Below are 21,106 nucleotides of genomic sequence, written 5' to 3'. Positions count from 1 at the left end.
CTGTGTGTTTGTGGAGATGTTTGATTTTTGTCTAGTTTTATGTGGTAGGCTGGGATCAAATGATTTTACCGCAGCCCCACGGTGGGCGCCAAAATGTTCTGGTAAAAACTCAAAGGGGGTTGTATTATTGATTAAATGGTGTGATTACACTTGGTTCAATCCCAACAACCCTGGGAGTTTTATAAGTCAGAAGTTGTTCTTGATCTGGTGAAGAACATAGGGGGTTTGTAATATTCAGGATTGATAATTGATACAAGTATGATCAGAGAAAAAATTGATTCTCTTTACAAGATTGAAAGAATGGTGATTTCTCAGAATGAGGGAGAGTCTATGTAGAATCAGTGAAAAAGTTCTATATCTCTTCTCTTGAAACAGACCCTATTTATAGGCAAAAAATCTTCCCTTGCTTCTTAAGTAACTGCCTTGCTTGGAGAGGAATTCATGGGTAGTGGGCGGTTACTTTTCCTTCTTCTCCAAGCTTCTTCCTTCTTCTCCAAGTTTCTTCCTTCTTCTCCAAGTCATGGTGGATCATGCTTATCATGTGTTTTTCATTGTTGTTTTCACGCTTCTCCTTTAGATGCTCCCATTGGGCTTTTTCGTATTGGGCCTTAACAAATCACACCCTGGTCCATGGCCCGGTACAATAACCATGTAGTATTAATGGATACCCATAAATATTGGATGGATAGCTGTTTAACACCCCATCTACATAACTGGTAATTAAAGTAAATGCTTTTAATGTACCAAAAAAAGGAAGTAAATGCTTTTATCCAACTTTATTTCATAGTTGGTTCAGTGGTGATTGACGCTGAACTTGGTAGGGAGGACCGCAGTTTGATCCCCGCAACTGCAATTGGGAAGGGGCTGAAATCACTTGATACCAGAACTAACACCCGAAACAGATTCAACTGGTGGTGAAAAAAAAAAATAAGACATGTGAATTTCTACAACTGGGTGTGAGTTTCCTCAATTGCATTTTCATTTTAACATTTTTATCTAAATTTATTATTTGATGATCAAACATAATTTAAACAAAAATCATAAATTAATTGTTTCAAAATTGAACAACAAAAACATATAAAACTAGAACTTTGACCCATGCGGTGCATGAGTCTAATTAGGTGTAATATGTAACAATAAAAAATAAAATACAAAAATTCTAAGAGCGTTTTCAATAAGAGTAGTATAGGGAATTTCATGAACTAATTATTCTATATTTGTTTATGTGCTTATTTTATATTTTAAATAATTCTGGAACCCCATCGTTTTGTTTACTTATTAAAAAAAATTAATGATAACTAAAGGTTAAAAAATTGATGATAATTAAAGATTAAAAAAAAATCAAAGACATAATCAAGAACATAAACTTAAGTAGACATTTATAAATAAATAAAAATTGTGATTAATTCTGCCGTTCAAATTTATTGAAAATAGGGTTAACATATTAGGATTCCTAAATTCTTTCATAATTGAAGCACAAGTTTTAGCGGTTGAAAGGTTTTATTGTAAGTAAGGGATGCAGGTTCGATTGACAAATCTGTATTTTTTTAATATAAAGCTGCAATAAAAAGAAAGAGAAAATGAGAGGGGAAAAATTTGGTTTAGGGTTAGCTTATGTTAGCAAGCTTATAATATAAGAAAGGGTAAATGATCATTTACCCCCCTGCAAAATAAGCGAATTTTCGTTTACCCCCTGTGCAGATTTTTTTTCTGTTTACCCCCCTGCAAAACATAGATTCCCTCATTTTGCCCCCCGGGTGTACAGCAGGACATGTGACTGTGCACATATGCTGACGTGGCTTGTACGCGTGGAAAAAAATTATTTATATTTTTTGATGCAAAATAAAAAAATTCGTTTTTTTTTTTTTTTATTTTAGGATTTTTTTTTAAAAAAAAATAATATATTATCTTATGTGGAATTTTTAAAAAAAATATAAATAATTTTTTTCCACGCGTACAAGCCACGTCAGCATATGTGCACAGTCACATGTCCTGCTGTACACCCGGGGGGCAAAATGAGGGAATCTATGTTTTGCAGGGGGGTAAACAGAAAAAAAATCTGCACAGGGGGGTAAACGAAAATTCGCTTATTTTGCAGGGGGGTAAATGATCATTTACCCTAATTTATTTAACACACACGGACGCACGCATGCACACACGAGTGCACACACATACTACTTTATTATTACTATTATTATTTTTAATTGTTAATTTGTTGCATGCTTCATTAAAATAAAAGTAAGTGCGTGCGTGCTTGGTTGGTCGTTTGTTTGAAGTTTGTTTGAAGGAAATGAAGAAGCGCGATCTGAATCTGATAGATATCGATTGGCAAGCTTCAAACTTCAAACAAACAAGCAAAGAAAATCAGCAGATCTGAATCTAATAGATATCCTACGTTGTGAACTAATTTGGATGCGTGAGGTAGTAGGTAGGAGAGGAAAGGGAGAATGAGTGATTGAATCTGATTGATTGATTGTGTTCTGTTCTTTTTCAGAGGTAGATTCAAGTTTGGCTAAATCATTTATTTTTGTTTCCCTTTTATGTATTGTCTAGTTTTAAGTTTGATAGCAACATATAGTTTCTTATTTCGTTCACAAACGGTCTTGTGATTTTGGTCTATGGGTACAGGCTATGTTATCATTGATATTGTAGTACAAATTATAGCAAGTCACAAGCAAGTTTTATGTTTAATGTTGTTGTATCTATATTTCATTTGATTTATTTTGTTTTGGTTTTCCTTCAATTCCACGTTGGACTTACTTTCACATTGTACTTTCATTTTTCCCTCTTTTATTACAATATATAAAAGAAGAACAGCATAAAGCTTTCATTCGCCACCGTAATTGGTAGCATTATTTTCTTGTGTGCTTTGGTTGTATTATGTCTTCCTACAGATGGACGGCGTTATAATTATTTCTATCAACGCTTTTGGATGTGTCGTATTTTAATTACAGCAATTAACCCTCAAATTGCTTATGGCAATCAATGTGGGTTTATTTTTATCGATCTTTTTAGTTATACAATTTGCTATAGCTAAGAAGCATCATGTCGTGGTACTTGGATGGATTTGTACTTCTTTATCCATCGTTGTTTTTGCGGCACCGCTGAGCGTTATGGTAAGTTAATTATGTATAATTTAAACTACTTTACTACTACTACTACTACTTTTTTTTAACTGCTGATTTTTTGCATTCTTTATCAATAACATGTGTGTAGGTACAAGTCATTCGAACAAGAAGTGTTGAGTTATCCTATACAACTACTACTCACGGGTCGGTAGGCAAACCGACGTTAAGAGAGTTGTTATTCAGGAGGATTTGGGAGGTAGGTGGCCACCTCATAGAGAGGTAGCATAGGGAGGTGGTACAATAATTATATTTCATTTTGGCTTCTTCAAAAAAAAAAAATATATAATTTATTTAACACACACGGACGCACGCACGTACGCACGCATGCACACGCGAGTGCACACACATACTACTTTATTATTACTATTATTATTTTTAATTGTTAATTTGTTGCATGCTTCATTAATAACATGTGTGTATGTACAAGTCATTCGAACAAGGAGTGTACGATACATGACATTTGCACTTACCGTTTGTCTTATAGTGAGCGCCACAATATGATATTAACATTGACGTGACTATTAAAAAATTAAACTAATTGCATTATATATTAATTTTTTTGACAAATTAATATATTGATTAATTTTTTCCCCAACTTCCAGTGTGATCGTACTCACGCTGGGGGTCATTTAGGTTCTCCTGTACGACTACTATTCACAGGCCGGGAGGGAAACCGACATTGAGAAAGTTGTTGTCCGGGAGGATTTGGGAGGAGGCGGGGAGAATTCAGTAGGTGGCGCTCCCGTCATTGAGTTGGTGGAGGTAGGTGGCCGCCTCGTAGAGGTAGAAGAGGGAGGTGGGTGAGGGTGGAGCAGACGGAGACAGAGTGTCAGTGGTTGTGGCTGGGGGATAGGTAGAGAGAGGGGAGATGTCTGAAGTTCCTATAACAAAACAACCAGAATTGAAAGTTAAACTAAACATTATTGACTAAATATGTCTCGTACGATACCTTTACGAGATGCATTTTTTTTTCTTTTTCTGTTTCTTATTATTACAACAAAAAAAAAGGCGGCCCAGGCATGTGTTAGGCATGTCCGGCGGCATCATCGCCCATGGGTTGAAGGATTAAAGTTGATCCAGTGCAGATCCAATCAATGACTTTTGTGTCATCAACAATACAGATCCGGAAGCATGAATATTCAGGAAACTTCATTATAGTCAAATGTGTAGGCTTATGCAATATGCATTTTTATGCTATTAACACGGATGTTGTGAGTTTATTCGCAGATTCATCCTTTTTGAATTTGTATGATATCAATGTACTCTTATCAATTTGAATGAATGGATATCTTTTATTTTTGACAAAAATCAAATTAACTCATTTCATTCATAACAATATATTCAATACAAGATGACATATGATCATAACAATGTGAACTAGCATATGACAATGACGCTCTTGCTAATGAATGAGCCACATTGTTTGCTTGTCGCCGAAAATAACTTATCTTAAAATTTGAAGAAAAAAAAAGAGTGAAGTTTTACAAGAATTTAAAATAGCTCCTACTTCTGAATTGGTACCATTATTGTTGGAAATGCCTACTTGCTTAAATGACATCATTAATCATAAAAAGATTAAAGATTCTCTCTTATTTTGTTATTATTTTTTTATAAGATAACTCCATATCATTATACTTCCTCATAAATCAAGAGCTGCAATTCCAGATTTTTTTAGGTTGAACAAACTCTTTGCATACCCAGCACCGCATTGATTGATTGCGGCACAGAGCTTAATCCCAGAATTATTTTTTGATAAGTTCTTATTTCAATTTCTTCTTTCAAACTCTTTATTTTTTACTTGTTGCTTGTATTGCTAGAATAAATATTGGGATTGGAATTCTACATTCAATCAATTTTATTCCACTTTGAATTTTTATGGACTTTCAATTTTGTATTCCACTTTGAATTAAACCAAGCACTGGAATTAAGAACAACATAGAAATATTATGCCCAAAAGTGAAACGGGGAAAGAAAAGAATAAGTAAAGCTTGATGAGGATGCAGTAAGCAGTGTGCTTATGGGAGATTGCATTGACCTTGTTAACCCAGGAGTAGCACCAACATTGACAACATGGCATCTCTTTAAACTGTTAATAAGACTGCTATTACCAATATTGGGCAGTCCAACCAAACCGATAGTGATTGACTTCTTGATCTGTGAAGACAAAGCAAAAATAATTAAGGAAAAACCGATAATGATTGACTTCTTGAGTTTGCCGGTTAAGTAGTGAGTGTCGTCAAAATATTATCGTTTCCTCGCCACCATGAATGATTTTGAAAAAAATATGGATCGCCTGTTAGCATGCAAACTTTTGTAGCATAATAAAAGACTTATTATCATTGATCTCATAAGTTCTAACTAAAATGCTACGTCTAGCTAGGACTTCACGAGATGCCTCAGTTCATCTTCATCTAACTTCTCAATTTTCTTGCAATTTTTTAATGCTACGATAGCATTATTTTCTTGAAACTTGAGCATAACAACACCAGGGCAATCAAGCACCATGAATGATTTTGAAAAATATTATCATTTGATCACCTTCACCCTTTCCTCACCACCATGAATTATTTTGAAAAAAATATGAATCGTCGGTTAGCATGCAAACTTTCATAGCATAATAAAAGATTATCATTGATCTCATAAGTTCTAACTAAAATGTGTCTTTTTTTATTGTGTGTGATTGGTTGAAGGCATGTAACTAGTCAAAATTGGGCATTGTCCAAAACTAGGAATTTTGGCAACGGTCCAATTTCGTATTTTAAAATGCGAACTCAATTCGCTGGTTATTTGGTGAAAGGTTTTTTTACCAAAAATTGTATTTTTACACACTCGTTGATTAAGTAGTGAGCGAATAAAATTATAAGTGAAGTGAACACACTAGAATTGGCCATTCCGAAGTGTATATCTTTTCAACCTAAAGACACTCGTCACCTAAAATTTTTGTAAATACTTCGTTCAAATTATTTGGACAGCTTGCAAAAGAGTCATGCCATTTGGTACGACGCACTTGACACTTGACAAAAACACAATAATTGCTCTATAGCCATGTGGAATGAAAATATATGGGGTAATGGTTTGCAATGAACAAAACATTGTATATAAGGCAAGACAATCGATCAAAGTAAAACAGAACACAAAACAAAACAATGGAGAAGCAGAACAAGATGAATATTAAGCTTGAGAAATTAAACACAATACTCATAAAACCCTCAAAACCAACACCATTACATCTTCAAACTTTCAAACTCTCATTACTAGATCAATTTTCTCCTAATTATCATACCAACAAGACTTTCTTCTACCCAAATCACAACAACAATAACAATACCAACAATCATTTTTCTGATTTTTCCAATAAATCAAAAATTCTTCAAAACTCACTTTCTCAAACATTATCCCATTTTTACCCTCTCGCCGGCCGTCTCCATGACGCCACCACCATTCACTGTAACGACGACGGCGTTTTCTTCATCGAATCACGATCAACCACCACTCTCTCCCAAATTCTCACCAATCCTAATTTCGATGCACTAGAATGCTTCGTCCCAACCACTGAGGAAAAACGAAACATGCTGTTATTACTCCGATTCACCTTGTTCAGATGCGGTTCCACCGCAATTACCACATTTGTCACACACAAGATCGTTGAACTTAACACACTCATAATTTTTCTCAACACTTGGGCTGCCATCACCACCGGAAATGAAATTCCACTCCCTGATTTAACAGTCGCCGCCGCTCTTTTTCCTCCGAGAGAAGTTCCCGACGTGTCTGGTTCCGTTAAAAATTCCAATGCAAAATTCACTACTAGAAGATTCATTTTCAAAGCATCCAAAATAGAAGAACTAAAGATAAAAATCAAAAACAAATTTGAATTTCATCCTTCTAGGGTAGAGGTTGTTTTAGCTCTGATTTGGAAATGTGCTCTTTCGGCATCAATAGTAGTTTCTGGTTCCAAAACGACGTCGTTTAGGCGTTCGATGTTGTTCCAAGCAATAAACATCCGTACACGGATGAACCCCGCCGTACCAGAAACTGCAGTTGGGAACTTGGCTTGGCCGTTTTGGGTGACGGTTGAAGAAGAAAGCCATGTGGCAATAGATGAGATGGTGAAAAGAATGAGGAAGGGTAAAATGGACTTTATAGAGAATAAAGCAGAGAGGTTTAAAGAGGAAGGTGGGTTTAAGGTTGTGATGGAGAATTTGAAAGAGAGGGTTGAGATTTTGAAAAGGAATAATGAGAATAAGGGTAGTTTGGTAGTTTACAACAGTTCAAGTTGGTGTAATTATCCATTGCTTGAGTTTGATTTTGGGTGGGGCAAACCTGTGTGGTGTAGTAGTGTGAATAATAATTTTGCGATTAATTTAATTATTTTGATGGATACAAAAAATGGTGGTGGAATTGAAGCTTTCGTTACTCTTGTTGAAGATGAGATGAAATTGTTTGAACAAAATCAGGAGCTGCTACACTATGCTGTGCTTAATCCTACAATTCTTATTTCAACTTCAAAGTTCTAATAATCTCTCTTTGCCTGTTTCCGTCACTTGATTGAGGATTTGTAGTCAGTTCGAGACTCGGCACCGAGAAAAATAATCTCTCATTATTATTTTAAATAGTTTAAAATGTTGGATAATTATGTAATTTTTCATTTTGTGTCCAAGTAAATTTTCCAGAATTGCCGTTTGTCTTTATTACTCGTTTGTTTAAACTCGGTCATTCCTAATTTTTTTATTTATTTTATAAGAAGTCATGCCTAATTTTTTCTTCACAAGTATCAAATGATGTGTGTTTCATGTGAGTTGTTATGTTCGGTGGCTCCTTTTTAGTGGAACAATGCTAGTATATACTACCCGTAAACTTTGAGATTTTATTTCTATGCAGATTAGTAGTTAGGAATTTTCATTTGTTTTATTGATACCAGGTTGTTATTCACCATCATTTTTGCTTAATAATACAAAAAGTGTTGAAACTAACATGGCAATCAAGCAACTTAACATTTTTGTACAAATGAACCTCTTGCATTGACCTTGTTAACCCAGGAATGGCACCGACATACATTGACAACATGGCATCTCTTTAAACTGTTAATAAGACTGCTCTTACCAACATTGGGCAGTCCAACCAACCCGATAGTAATTGACTTCTAGATCTGTGAAGACAAAGCCAAAATAATTAAGGAAAAACAGATAGTGATTGACTTCTTGAGTTTGCCGGTAGTGAGCGTCGTAAAAATATTATCATTTAGGTCATCTTCACCCTTTCCTCACTATCATGAATGATTTTGAAAAAAATATGGATCGTCAGTTAGAATGTAAACTTTCATAGCATAATAGAAGACTTGTTATCATTAATCTCATAAGTTCTAATTAAAATGTGTCTTTTTTTTGTTGTGTGTGATTGGTCGAAGACATGTAACAGTCAAGGACTGACCAGTCAAAATTGGCCATTGTCCAAAACTAGGAATTTTGGCCACCGTTCAACTTCACATTTTAAAATGCGAACTGAGTTCACTGGTTATCTGGAGAATTTTTTTTTTACAAAAAATTGTATTTTTACACACCCATTGATTAAGTACGAGGGAGTAAAATTAGAAGTGAAGTGGACGCGCTAGAAAAACGAAGGCCAAGAAAAACTCCACTTTAATAGTCATTCCAAAGTGTATATCTTTTCAACCCTAAATCTCCCGGCCCCTAAAAAAATTCGTAAATACTTAGTTCAAATTTTAGAACTTGGAGTGTTTATTGGTTGCTCGGTGCTTATCAAAGTCTTAGCCCTTGATCATTGGTCATTTTTTATTTGATCTTTGCAAAGACATTGTTTCAGACACTGTGGCCGCTGGAAAAGGTGGTCCAATCTTGATTTTTCTTTGATCGTTTTGTAAAGGAGGAAGATGATTTATGAGGTTGTTTTGGTGCATCCAAAGGTGAACCACGGTGGCTAGAAAAACTCACTTTTAAAAGTCGAATTTTAAGTAACCTCATTTTAAAAATCTAATTTGATAGAAAGATAGAGAATATTCAGAGGATGAACAATGTTTAATTTTTTTTCATAAAGGTCACCGGAAGGAGGTTTTGTTTGATTGGAAGTTGGTCGGTGTTGGTGGTTGATGCGGAGAAGAAATTAGCGTTGAGAGAAAACTGGTGAGAGAAAGAAGGAAATTTTGAAGAGTGATAGTTAGAGGTGCTCAAATTAAAACCAATCCAAATAAAAACCGCAAATTGATAAAAAAAACAAAAATCGCAAAAAATCAAATATTTTTCGATGCATTTTGGTGTTCTTTTGTGAAAATCGTCGAATTGAATTTCAGATTGATTTTTCAAAACTGATTCAAAGGACATACATATATATTTTTTTTGGCCAAGAAGGGCATACATATATTTTACTAATACTTATTTATCTTTTAATATTATGATATATGGCATTCAACTTTTTTTTTGGAACGGCAAATATATTACTAATTGGACTGGTTATATATTTTAAGTATCCTTAACGGTCCAAAGTGAAAAAATAAAAGCAGCCCAATAAAAAAGGCGGAAGCAGCTCCCATCACAGTCGTTGCTCCATGATCTCCCCCATGATGTAAATTTAACTGCCCATCATCCCTCCCTGTCTATGAAAGAAGTGGAGGTGGTTTTGGAGAGTCAGTCATGAATATGTACATCTCTATAAATAGAAGTGGACCTTCAATAGAAATAGGTCCAACATTTTTATTCTACTTAAAAGATAACAAAGTGTAACCACATTTAATTAATATCATAACACTAATAATAACACAAAATGAACGGAGATTGATAAAAGAGGAATTACACAATTGGTCCATAAATAGTATTTAATAAATCAATAAATATTATTTGTAAATCAATCAGAATCATCCACCTCAGCAAATGTATCTGTACATATCCGGATAGAAAAATTCACCTACCTCTTAATACTCCGTACATTGGCAAGACCAAGTCAATATCCAAAACTTGATCACGTTTTTTTTGTTTACAATGAGCTGAGGATCGAACCCGAGACTTATAGCGTACTACCCAAATCCCTCACCACTAACCCTCCTAGTGACTTAACTTGACCACGATTTTGTTGATGCTGGAATACCTATGTTGCATGGGTACTCCATTTTGGACAGGGTATCGGTACTGGGTACGTACCGGGTACCGGCACGCGTATGGTACTCCCACGGTACGCACCGACGCCGTACCTAGTTTTTTTTTTGTTTTTTGCAATGGGTACGCGTGTGGTACGCGCGTGGTACACCAATCCAAAAAAAAACACAATTTTTTTTTCTTCTCCTTTTTTTCTTTTATTAGTATTTTTTATAGGAAGATTTTAAGTTTTTTATTTGTTTATAATATAAAAGTAATAACTACTACTAAAAAACAATAGCAAGGCAAAATTACACTGCAGGTCCTTTATCTTATTTTTTTGTAACACTTTGGTCCTTTATCTTTTTTTTGTAACACTTTGGTCCTTTATTATTTTTTATTTGTAACATTTAGGCCTTTTATTTTTTATAAATAAATAAGATAAGGACCAAAGTGTTACAAAAAAAGGACTAAAGTGTTACAAATAAAAAAGATAAAAGACCAAAGTGTTACAAATAAAAGATAAAGGACCAAAATGTTACAAAAAAAAGATAAAGGACCAAAGTGTTACAAAAAAATAAGATAAAGGACCTGCAGTGTAATTTTGCCCAATAACAAAGTATCAACTATCTAGTTTTTATTCATAGCAATCTTCGTCTTCTCTCGAGAAAGAGAAATAGTAATACTTATAATGAAAGTGCAACAAAAATGTGGGATATTCGTAGAGATGAATGAAATTTATTTAATATATAGTTGATATTCTTGAAATTGCTAGTCTTTCTCGCGGTGAACCTAACTTGAGGTCGCGCTTTTTAGGGATGATGAAGAGGAAAATCATTAACTCTTTTTGAGTTGCTTATCAAAAAAAAAAAAAACTCTTTTTGAGTTAATTGCTTTTTAATTTCATATTTTGATGTTTCGAACAATTTAAATTACTTTTAAAGTGTGATGTGATATTTTTATGTTTAATTATTTGTTTTAACGATATAATTTTATTATTTAATATATATAATTATATTTTAAAAAAATTATAAGGACGTACCCGTATCTTAGTTTTTCAAAAAATGACGTACCTCGTACCGGTACTGTACCCGCACCCGGGCAACCTATGTTGCATGGGTACTCCATTTTAGACCGAGTACCGGTACCGGGTACCGGTACGCGTATGGTACTCCCCCGGTACGCGCCGATGCCGTACCTATTTTTTGTTTTTGTTTTTTGCAATGGGTACACGCGTGGTACACCTGTGGTACACGCGTGGTACACCAATCCAAAAAAACACGGTTTTTTTTTCTCCTTTTTCTTTTATTATTAGTTTTTTTTAAAAGAAGATTTACGTTTTTTATTTGTTTATAATATAAAGTAGCAACTATTGATAAAAAACAATAACAAAGTAGCCGCTGGAATTATTCACTCATTCATTGAAAAAGAATAGACTAAATTCAAATAGAGACGAAGATCTAGTTTTTATTCATACAAATTTTCGTCTTCTCTCAAGAAAGAGAAATATTAATACTTATAATGAAAGTACAACAAAAATGTGGGATATTCGTAGAGATGAATGAGATTTATTTAATATATAGTTGATATTCTTGAAATTACTAGTCTTTCTCGCGGTGAACCTAACTAGAGGTCACTCTTTTTAGTGATGATGAAGAGGGAAATAATTGACTCTTTTTGAGCTAATTGATTTTTAATTTCATATTTTGATGTTTTGAACAATTTAAATTACATTTAAAGTGTGGTGTGATCTTTTTTATGTTTAATTATTTGTTTTAACAATATAACTATATTATTTGATATATATATATATATATATATATATATATATATATATATATATATATATATATATATATATATATATATATATATGGGGAGGGATCAAATTACACCGGTGTAATATTTGAGTAATGTTACACCGCTCAATAACGCTTTAACGAATACAAATTTTATAAAATCCACCGTTGGATTGAAAGTTTATATCGTATAGATCATCCATGTTAAGATTCACAAAATTCTAAAATCGTTTGATATGTTATTGACACCAATCAAGATTAATGATTTATGTGTTTTTATTGAATACCGTTAATCTTGATCTATCACAATAGCATATCAAACGATTTTAGATTTTTATAAAACTTAACATAAATGATCTATACGATATAAACTTTTAATCCAACGGTGGATTTTATAAAATTTGTATTCGTTAAAGCGTTATTGAGCGGTGTAACATTACTCAAATGTTACACCAGTGTAATTTGATCTCTCCCCTATATATATATATATATATATATATATATATATATATATATATATATATATATATATATATTAAAAAAAAAAATATAGGGACGTACCCATACCTTAGTTTTTCTAAAAATAACGTACCTCATACCGGTACCTACCGGTACCGTACCCGCACCCAGGCAACATAGTGGAATACAAAAGTTTGTGTCATTAGCTCAGTAGGTAGAAGTAGAACAAACTTGAAAATTCAGAAAATGTATAGATTGTAATCAAATATGTTTTTCACTTTCTTTACTCTTTTGGTGTGTGACACTGAGTCCAATTCTTTACTTGTAATCAAGCTTCACCTAAAATTAAACAATTGCATGAGTATTTTACGTGTGGAGTTGATTATGCAACATAGTGACAAAAAGTTAAATATATTATAGTAGTTTGATGGCGTAATAGAGTCACCGCCACCGCCAAGCAGCAAATAAAAACATTTATTAATTCGGTGAAGCAATGTATATAAATAGAGCAAGATCAATGATCAAGTAAAACATAACAAAAAACAATGGAGAATAGTAGTAATAACAAGTACTACGAGATTAAGCTTGAAAAATTAAACACAATACTCATAAAACCATCAAAACCCACACCATCGCATCTTCAAAATTTCAAACTCTCATTACTAGATCAACTTTCTCCTAATATTCATGGCAACACCACTTTCTTCTACCCAAATCACAACAACAATAACAATAACCACAACCATTTTTCTGATTTTATTAATAAATCAAAAATTCTTCAAAACTCACTTTCTCAAACATTATCCCATTTTTACCCTCTCGCCGGCCGTCTACATGATGCCACCACCATTCACTGTAACGACGACGGTGTTTTCTTCATCGAATCACAAACAACCACCACTCTCTCCGAAATTCTCACCGATCCTAATTTCAATACACTAGAATGCTTCCTCCCAACCACTGAGGAGAAACGAAACATGTTGTTATTACTCCGATTCACGTTATTCAGTTGCGGTTCCACTGCAATTACCATATCCCTCACACACAAGATCGTTGACTTTAATACACTCATAATTTTTCTCAACACTTGGACCACGATCACCACTGGAAATGAAATTCCACTCCCTGATTTAACTGTAGCCGCCGCTCTTTTTCCTCCGAGAGAAATTCCCGGTATGTCTGGTTCCGTTAAAACTTCCGATGCAAAATTCACTACTAGAAGATTCATTTTCGAAGCATCCAAAATAGAAGAACTAAAGACAAATATCAAAAACAAAATCGAATTTGAATTTGAATTTCATCCTTCTAGGGTAGAGGTTGTTTTAGCTCTGATTTGGAAATGTGCTCTTTCGGCATCAATAGCAGTTTCTGGTTCCAAAACGACGTCGTTTAAGCGTTCGATTTTGTTCCAAGCAGTGAACCTCCGTACACGGATGGAACCCACCGTACCAGAAACTGCAGTTGGAAATGTGGTTTGGCCGTTTTGGGTGACGGTTGAAGAAGAAAGCCACGTGGCAATAGATGAGATGGTGAAAAGAATGAGGAAGGGTATAATGGACTTTATAGAGAATAAAGCAGAGAGGTTTAAAGAGGAAGGTGGGTTTAAAGTTGTGATGGAGAGTTTGAAAGAGAGAGTAGAGATTTTGAAGGGAAATGAGAATGAGGGTAGTTTGGTAATTTACAAATGTTCAAGTTGGTGTAAATTTCCATTGCTTGAATTTGATTTCGGTTGGGGAAAACCTGTGTGGAGTTGTAGTGTGAATAATTTGGTGAGTAATACAATTGCTTTGATGGATACAAAAGATGGTGGTGGAGTTGAAGCTTTTGTTACTCTTGATGAAGATGAGATGAAATTGTTTGAACAAAATCAGGAGCTGCTACACTATGCTTTGCTTAATCCTACAATTCTTATTTGAACTTCCAACTTCGTCTCATGCTGCCATAATATTTAGATACATATGTAGAATCATTATTATAGATAGGTATGTCTACTTTATGCACATTAGAGGCCGATCGTGCATAGCAATATTATGTCTCTGAGGTCATAGGAGAATTGGTTTTGCTATTAAAAAATAATTAATGGTCCAACTTATTAACCGTTTGTCTTTCATTAATGTATAATTATCTCGTATAGTTATTAATGAAATAGTAAAAATACATTATCCAAAATAAGGGAACCCCAAGTCCCCAATTTGCAAGAGATAAAAAGCAGTCCCAAAATATTGTTAGAGAATTTGTTAAAATACTCCAACACTTCTGAGCACACTCAAATATGTTATATTTAGGTAAATCATATTTTATTGTGAAAATGAGTCCTACTAATATGTTGCAAACATTTTTCTTGTATAAAATTTAAGAATTCACACAATCTTTTCCAGATATCAAAACTGAATTCTACAACAATTATAAAACTATAAAGTCCTAAGGAACGCATGATATTAAATAAATAAAATTACAAGTCCTGACAAAAAAAAATGAAAGTTGAGAATAGTTCCTTAAACTGGCATTCCCCTTAACTACCAACACCTTAGAGGCTTAGACATTCACAAGAGTGCCCATACCAAATTGTTGAAGAGTGTTGTAATGAACTAATAGAGGCAGAAAAATATCTGGAAAAAATCATCTTCACGAGATGCCTCAATTCTTGATCTATCCAAAAATGATAGTTCCTGTCATGGCAAAACTGTATAAGCGTGTCAACTAATGCAACAATTTAAGATATTGAAAAAACAAAAGCAAAGTTCAAGAGCACAACCGTACATCATGTCTATTTTATAAGTGTGTGCACATCCCAATCATTCATCAACCTCAACACCAGACATAGGAACCTCGGTGTTAACTTGTTCATCATCACCATCGTTTTCTTCTTCACTCTTGCTTCCGTCATCCATTGTATCTTTTTTAAAGTAATCAACTTTGAAGTCATAATCACCATCCATGGGATCAGATGTGTCGGCTTTATTAGCCTTCTTCTTTTTCTTCTTCTCTGCTCGCCTGATCTTTGGATTAAGTATACCATCCGCTGTATATAACTTCTCATTTTGTTTACTAGATGCACTTTTACCCTTCTCCTTGCTAACTTCATCTTTATCACATTCCATAGATTCATCCTCATCGTTGTCCTCCATGTTCCCAGGTTCTTCATCTTGTTTTAACAACTTAACAGGTTGATCATCCTAGAAAAACATATTGAAGAAGGTAAGATGTTTTAATTAATAAATTTTACAAATTACAAGTTTTAGGATAAGATGTTTCGATTAATAAAATTTACGCACGACAAGTTTTTTATGACTAAAGGGTGTCGTTTGGTTCAAAGGAGTAGACATGAATAATGTCAAGAGTATACCTCTAACATTGTCTCATCAAAGTTGAGAGGGCAACTTGAAGGAACTTCAACAGGATCTAAGTCAACAGTAGATTTAAGGTTCCCAATAAATGAAGTTTCACTATTGTAGACCTCATCAATGTTAAACTCTTTAGAAAACTCTGAAACTATCTTGGCCTCTGAAGGTTCTGCCTGATCCCTAGCTGGGGGCATAGTATAATATGGAATTTTACCTGAAACAGTACATTTATAAATTATTCTTACTTTTGGTAAGGCATCAAATTCTTTGTAATTTTCAACTTCAACAGAAACATGTTTGAGTTTATCTAGCATACTCCATTATGAATATTCATACCTTCATTCCAGTCATGAAGAACGATTCTTGCAGCAGCATCAATGTCAACTATTCCACCCTTCTTGAGCTTGCCCCTAACAGTAGCCACAATCTGTAGGAAGTCATCAACTGAATCAAAACTTGGAATCTTGTAAAGAGATACCAGCACCCTGGCAGGACAGAGCTTTAGAATTTCTTTCACTGCATTGTACACAAAAAAGGAAAAAATGATTAGACTTCCCAATGGAACCTGAAAGTCGGGATTTCAGAATTAAGATTATAAGGGGACTTCAAAGCATTTGCCAAATGATTTCATTTCAATAAACCAAACTTTGATTTACATCATCTAGATGAGCAGATTAATGGAGGGATATACAGAGGACATAAAGCTTTGCCCGTGGCATTATTCCAATATAAAGACCTAAATAAGCAGATTAATCAACGGGGGGAGGAAATGACTTCAAGTACCTGGGCTAACGGGATCATCTAACTTCTCAATTCTCTTGCAATTTTTTAACGCAACGGTGGCATTATTTTCTTGAGACTTCAGCATAACAACACCCGGGCAATCAAGCAACTTAACATTTTTGTCCAAATGAACCTCTTGCATTGACCTTGTTAACCCAGGAGTAGCACCGACATTGACAACATGGCATCTCTTTAAACTGTTAATAAGACTGCTCTTACCAACATTGGGCAGTCCAACCAGACCGACAGTGATTGACTTCTTGATCTGTGAAGACAGCCAAAATAATTAAGGAAGAATTGATAAGAACCATAAATTATAAGACTACATAGAAGCAAAGCTACAATAATTGGGGGGCAAATAAAATTATCAGGCAAATGTAGAATTACAATCTCCATTGAATAGATAACATCACATGAATGAAGAGGCACGTATAGCATAATCTTCTAACTTACGATCTTTCAACATTATTAAGCTACATGATCAAGCCCAGTGTACCATTAAAAGTATCATGGAATATGTTACTTACATCCATAAAGCATCAAATTCATGCATACATAGATAAAGAAACAAGCAGAAGACATTGTAAATCAAAGACATGACTTCAAAACTATAATTCAAGACAGATTGAATGGCATCGAAACTATAATTCAAGACAAATTTAATGAATATGCTGTGAGATAGATACTTCTCTTACACCGCAGAAATTGTAAAACTCACTTTAATTATACAAGCAGCTATATCACTTAATCACAATATGAAAATGTGAACTATAATTCAACCATATTATAAAAGCACTTGCAAACATAATGGCTTCTTGAAAATTGAACATGAAAAGTGAAGACAAAGGGCAAGGGCATGAAAAGCTTTGAGCATTGAACATAAAAATGATTTTTTGTTACCTCGTAGCTTCTTGAATAATTCTTCAATAGTTTGAGCAGTGTCTCAGCTCCAAGACAATCACTCAATTGCAAAGTATTACTTGGTTTGACTTTTTTAGAGGATTTCCACCCTAGGTTTGATCTTTGCTGTTGTGTACTGCACTTGAAAGCAACGGTAGGTAATTCTTCTCGAAGGTACTTCAGCCACTTCTCAACAGACTCTCGAGGAACAAGATCTGAATTAGAAGGACAAATGATTAGTCAATGAAAAAAAAGTATTCCTAAACAGAAAGATGCAAAAATAGTGACCATGGTAGTTACCAATTTTATTCAAAAGCAACACAAGACGTTTATCAGGTCCTGCTTTCATCACCATTTTTTCTATGTCAACACAACGAGTACCCAAAGGATCTCGGGCATCAAGGACCTCCAAGATAACATCAGAAGCTTCAATAACCTTTACCAAATCCTTGTAAAAGGCCCTGTCTGAACTATCTGTGGAAAAAGAAGACATGAAAACACAATGAATATAACACAAGCAATTAAGTAAGGCTATTCGACCTAAACAAAGTTTACAGCAAATGGAAAATAAAAAATACCTCTAGTCGTCGGAACAGTGGGGGCACTATTAGTATTTTCTAGAGAAGCTGTTTCAACTGATTGGGAATTATCATCATCCACAGGCAAGCCCAACTTCCTTTTACGAGCCTGAAACAAGAGTTAAGCATGGTAAAGTTTCTAAATTCTAAGAAAAATGGAAATCATCCAATGCATACAAAAGAATAGCGTTATCATCCATACACTGGAAATTATAATAATGGATTTCTAAATTCTGTAAAGCCACTAGTGTCATGCATAACACATAATATAAATATTCCTACATCTCTGACTACACTGAAGCATCACAAAAGAATAGTTGTTTGTTTCTTGTGTGTACCTAATTATTTCAATTCTAATTATCGACGTTACTGTCTTCGAGGTAATTTGAACTTCGTCCCTGAAGATTACAAATGATTGGGACAACAGGTTTTGGAAAGAAAAACAAACGGAGCACGACACAAGCATACAGTCACACTAAGGCCTTGTTCGGATTGACCTATCTAAGCTTATCTACTGGTATGAGCTTTCATAAGACTGTTTGGAGAGTTTATCATAACAACTTATAGACATGATAACTCATAAGTTGTTTTAAGCTTGGCTTCATGAGATATTTATGACAACTTATACGAAAGTAGTTTGACTTAATTTTATCTTTTGTTGTATGAATAGTTTATATACATAAGCACTTATATGCCTAAACAAACAGAGCAAGACACAAGCACTCTCAAACTAAGGCTTTGTTTGGATTGACCTATCTAAGCTTATCTACTAGTATGAGCTTTTGTAAGACTGTTTGGGAGAGTTTATCATAACAACATATAGACATGATAACTTATAAGTTGTTTTCAGCTTGGCTTCATAAGATATGCATGACAACTTATATGAAAGTAGTTTGACTTAATTTTATCTGTTGTACATACAAATAATTTATATACATAAGCACTTATATGGTAAACATTTATGCTATAAGACAATTATTAAGTTATTTATCCAAACAGGTCCTAATGCATAGGAAGTAATAAAATATAAAGTTGAATAAAAATACCCTTTCTTTTCGATCGGCTTTTTTTTGTTCCAATTCCTGAATAGCCTTTTCTCTACGAGCTTCAAGTAATTTCAATTCTTGTTCCTTAAAAGGCCAATCATTTGGAATACCAGGATCTTTCTCAACCTTCTTCTTACCACTTAGAAGAAGCTTTTTAGCTTCTTTTGTTTTCTTTTTGTTATGCTCTTTCACTTTCCTTATGATTTTGTATTTCTTCTTCAATGGAACCCTCTTACTCTTACTCTCTGCAAATTGAATTAAAACAAACAACGATTCAATTTAATCAAATAATAATAAAGAACAATAACGATAATTGAAGTGATAAAAAGTGAATTACTTACTCTTGCTTTTCTTCACCATTTTTGGTTTGTTGTGTTGAGAAGAGAGAGATGAGAAAGAAGGGTTATGGTTGCAACTGAGCAACGAGATATTAGGGTTTAACAATGGCTTATAAATACGGCGTTTTTTCTTTCGATTAAAAAATGTCAACCAAACAATAGTACGGAGTGTTTTTTTTTTTTTTTGACAGAACCAAACAATAGTTTTTTTTTTTTTTATACTGAACCAAACAATAGTATTATTATTTGATTAATTATAAATCACAAAAATTATTCACCTCACCAAAAAAAATTAATTTTTTTTATGGATTTAATTGATATGTACCGACGGTATAAAATAATTTTACACCGTCAACTAATACCAACCATGTTTTCTGTCACGTCACCCCACTTTCTTGACATGACTTTGCAATATGATGGTTATTTATTGGACGATCGTATAAAACTATTTTACACCGTAAGTGCATATCAATTAAACTCTTTTTTTATAAACAAATAATGTTATAAGGGAGTACAAGAGGTACTCAATTTCTTATCACAAAGCCAAAAATCAAAAGCTTTGAAAACAACTCAGAAGGTCAAGACACCACTCTGGAAGAGAAAATGATAAATTTCGGCTAAACCGACTACTAAACCACAACCAAGAGTTTACTCTAATATCAAAATAATGGAAGATGAATTTGGAATCGTTCCTTCAAAAATCACTTTGTTTTTAAGTTTCCAAATGTTTCACATAATGGTCAACCAAATCAAATGTTTAACACACCCGTTTTTCTTCACTTTTACCATGTCACCGAACAACTTAAAGTGATATCATCCATCTGATCCTGCTGGAATACTCTTTCCTACCCAATTAAACACCGCTTCTCATACACCTTTACTAAATGAGCAAAGAAAAAAGAGATGAATGCAATCCTCATTATTATTAAAGCAAAACACGCAAGATAAATCATGCGGGTTATGCAAAATACCTCTATGATTGAGCGCTAATCTTGTTGGTAGCCTTTCTAATAACAACCGTCATCCGAACACATTTCCCTTGAACGGTACAACATTCCTCCAAAGTTTATTAATCGCAGCCAACACGTTTTTTTACTGTAAAAAAATTAAATAAATTGTTAAAATACATATAAATCAATTTTTATTTTTTAAACCTTTTAAAAAATCAAACTTTGTTCCCTTAAAAAAAATTGGTTTCAATTTTAGTCTCTATTTTTTTATAAAAATTTGCATTGCATGTTCCAACTAACTTTTTAATGATATGTTATAGGATCTTAAATATTTAATTTTTAATCATTATTAATTTACATATAACTTCAAATTTCAGATTAAATTATTAAACTAAAGATTAAATAATTAAATTTATATACTAATATTATTTTTTTTTTTGACAAACTAATATTATTTTAATATTTTAATAAAAACATTTGATAAAAAAATCATTTGAAACATGTTACCTTGAACTTTTATAAAAAAATAAAAATAAAAATTGAAATTTTAGAAGACCAAAATTTAAAGAAAACTTTTACACATGGACTAATAATATGTTTAATTTTTTAATTAGAAACAAACTCGATTAATTACTTTCTCTATCGACTTTTTATGCGTCGTTATTCTCTTTGTATCTATTTTCGTCCATCTATGAA

At 33.4% G+C, this 21,106-nt stretch overlaps 3 protein-coding genes across 3 annotated transcripts; 2 read left to right on the top strand and 1 right to left on the bottom strand.

Annotated features, from left to right (window-relative positions):
* The first annotated feature begins 6,226 nt into the window (after positions 1 to 6,226).
* LOC123910411 (BAHD acyltransferase BIA1-like) lies at positions 6,227 to 7,885 on the top strand. The gene has a single exon (XM_045961507.1). It carries the CDS (start codon positions 6,275 to 6,277, stop codon positions 7,643 to 7,645), a length of 1,371 nt encoding a protein of 456 aa, XP_045817463.1. The 5' UTR covers positions 6,227 to 6,274; the 3' UTR covers positions 7,646 to 7,885.
* A 5,062-nt stretch (positions 7,886 to 12,947) lies between these two features.
* LOC123910412 (vinorine synthase-like) lies at positions 12,948 to 14,564 on the top strand. The gene has a single exon (XM_045961508.1). It carries the CDS (start codon positions 13,017 to 13,019, stop codon positions 14,385 to 14,387), a length of 1,371 nt encoding a protein of 456 aa, XP_045817464.1. The 5' UTR covers positions 12,948 to 13,016; the 3' UTR covers positions 14,388 to 14,564.
* A 677-nt stretch (positions 14,565 to 15,241) lies between these two features.
* LOC123910409 (guanine nucleotide-binding protein-like NSN1) lies at positions 15,242 to 19,640 on the bottom strand. The gene is made up of 9 exons (XM_045961505.1): positions 19,464 to 19,640; positions 19,123 to 19,367; positions 18,077 to 18,185; positions 17,799 to 17,972; positions 17,499 to 17,713; positions 16,599 to 16,863; positions 16,152 to 16,331; positions 15,818 to 16,029; positions 15,242 to 15,647 (listed from the first exon to the last, which is right to left on the bottom strand). Exons 1-9 carry the CDS (start codon positions 19,480 to 19,482, stop codon positions 15,267 to 15,269), a joined length of 1,800 nt encoding a protein of 599 aa, XP_045817461.1. The 5' UTR covers positions 19,483 to 19,640; the 3' UTR covers positions 15,242 to 15,266.
* Positions 19,641 to 21,106: the final 1,466 nt, after the last annotated feature.

This window comes from Trifolium pratense, linkage group LG2 (genome assembly GCF_020283565.1).
Source record: "Trifolium pratense cultivar HEN17-A07 linkage group LG2, ARS_RC_1.1, whole genome shotgun sequence".
NCBI lineage: Eukaryota > Viridiplantae > Streptophyta > Magnoliopsida > Fabales > Fabaceae > Trifolium > Trifolium pratense.
Note: the sequence above shows the minus strand (reverse complement) of the source record. Positions and strands in the feature narration are given on the sequence as shown.

Excerpts from the sequence above, each read along its gene's own strand:
- LOC123910411 (XM_045961507.1), top strand. The coding sequence starts at position 6,275 with ATGGAGAAGCAGAACAAGATGAATATTAAGCTTGAGAAATTAAACACA.
- LOC123910412 (XM_045961508.1), top strand. The coding sequence starts at position 13,017 with ATGGAGAATAGTAGTAATAACAAGTACTACGAGATTAAGCTTGAAAAA.
- LOC123910409 (XM_045961505.1), bottom strand. Across the intron at positions 17,973-18,076 it reads CACTGTTCCGACGACTAGAG|ATAGTTCAGACAGGGCCTTT; the intron begins GTATTTTTTATT and ends CTTTTTCCACAG. Across the intron at positions 15,648-15,817 it reads TTGATGAGACAATGTTAGAG|GATGATCAACCTGTTAAGTT; the intron begins GTATACTCTTGA and ends ATGTTTTTCTAG.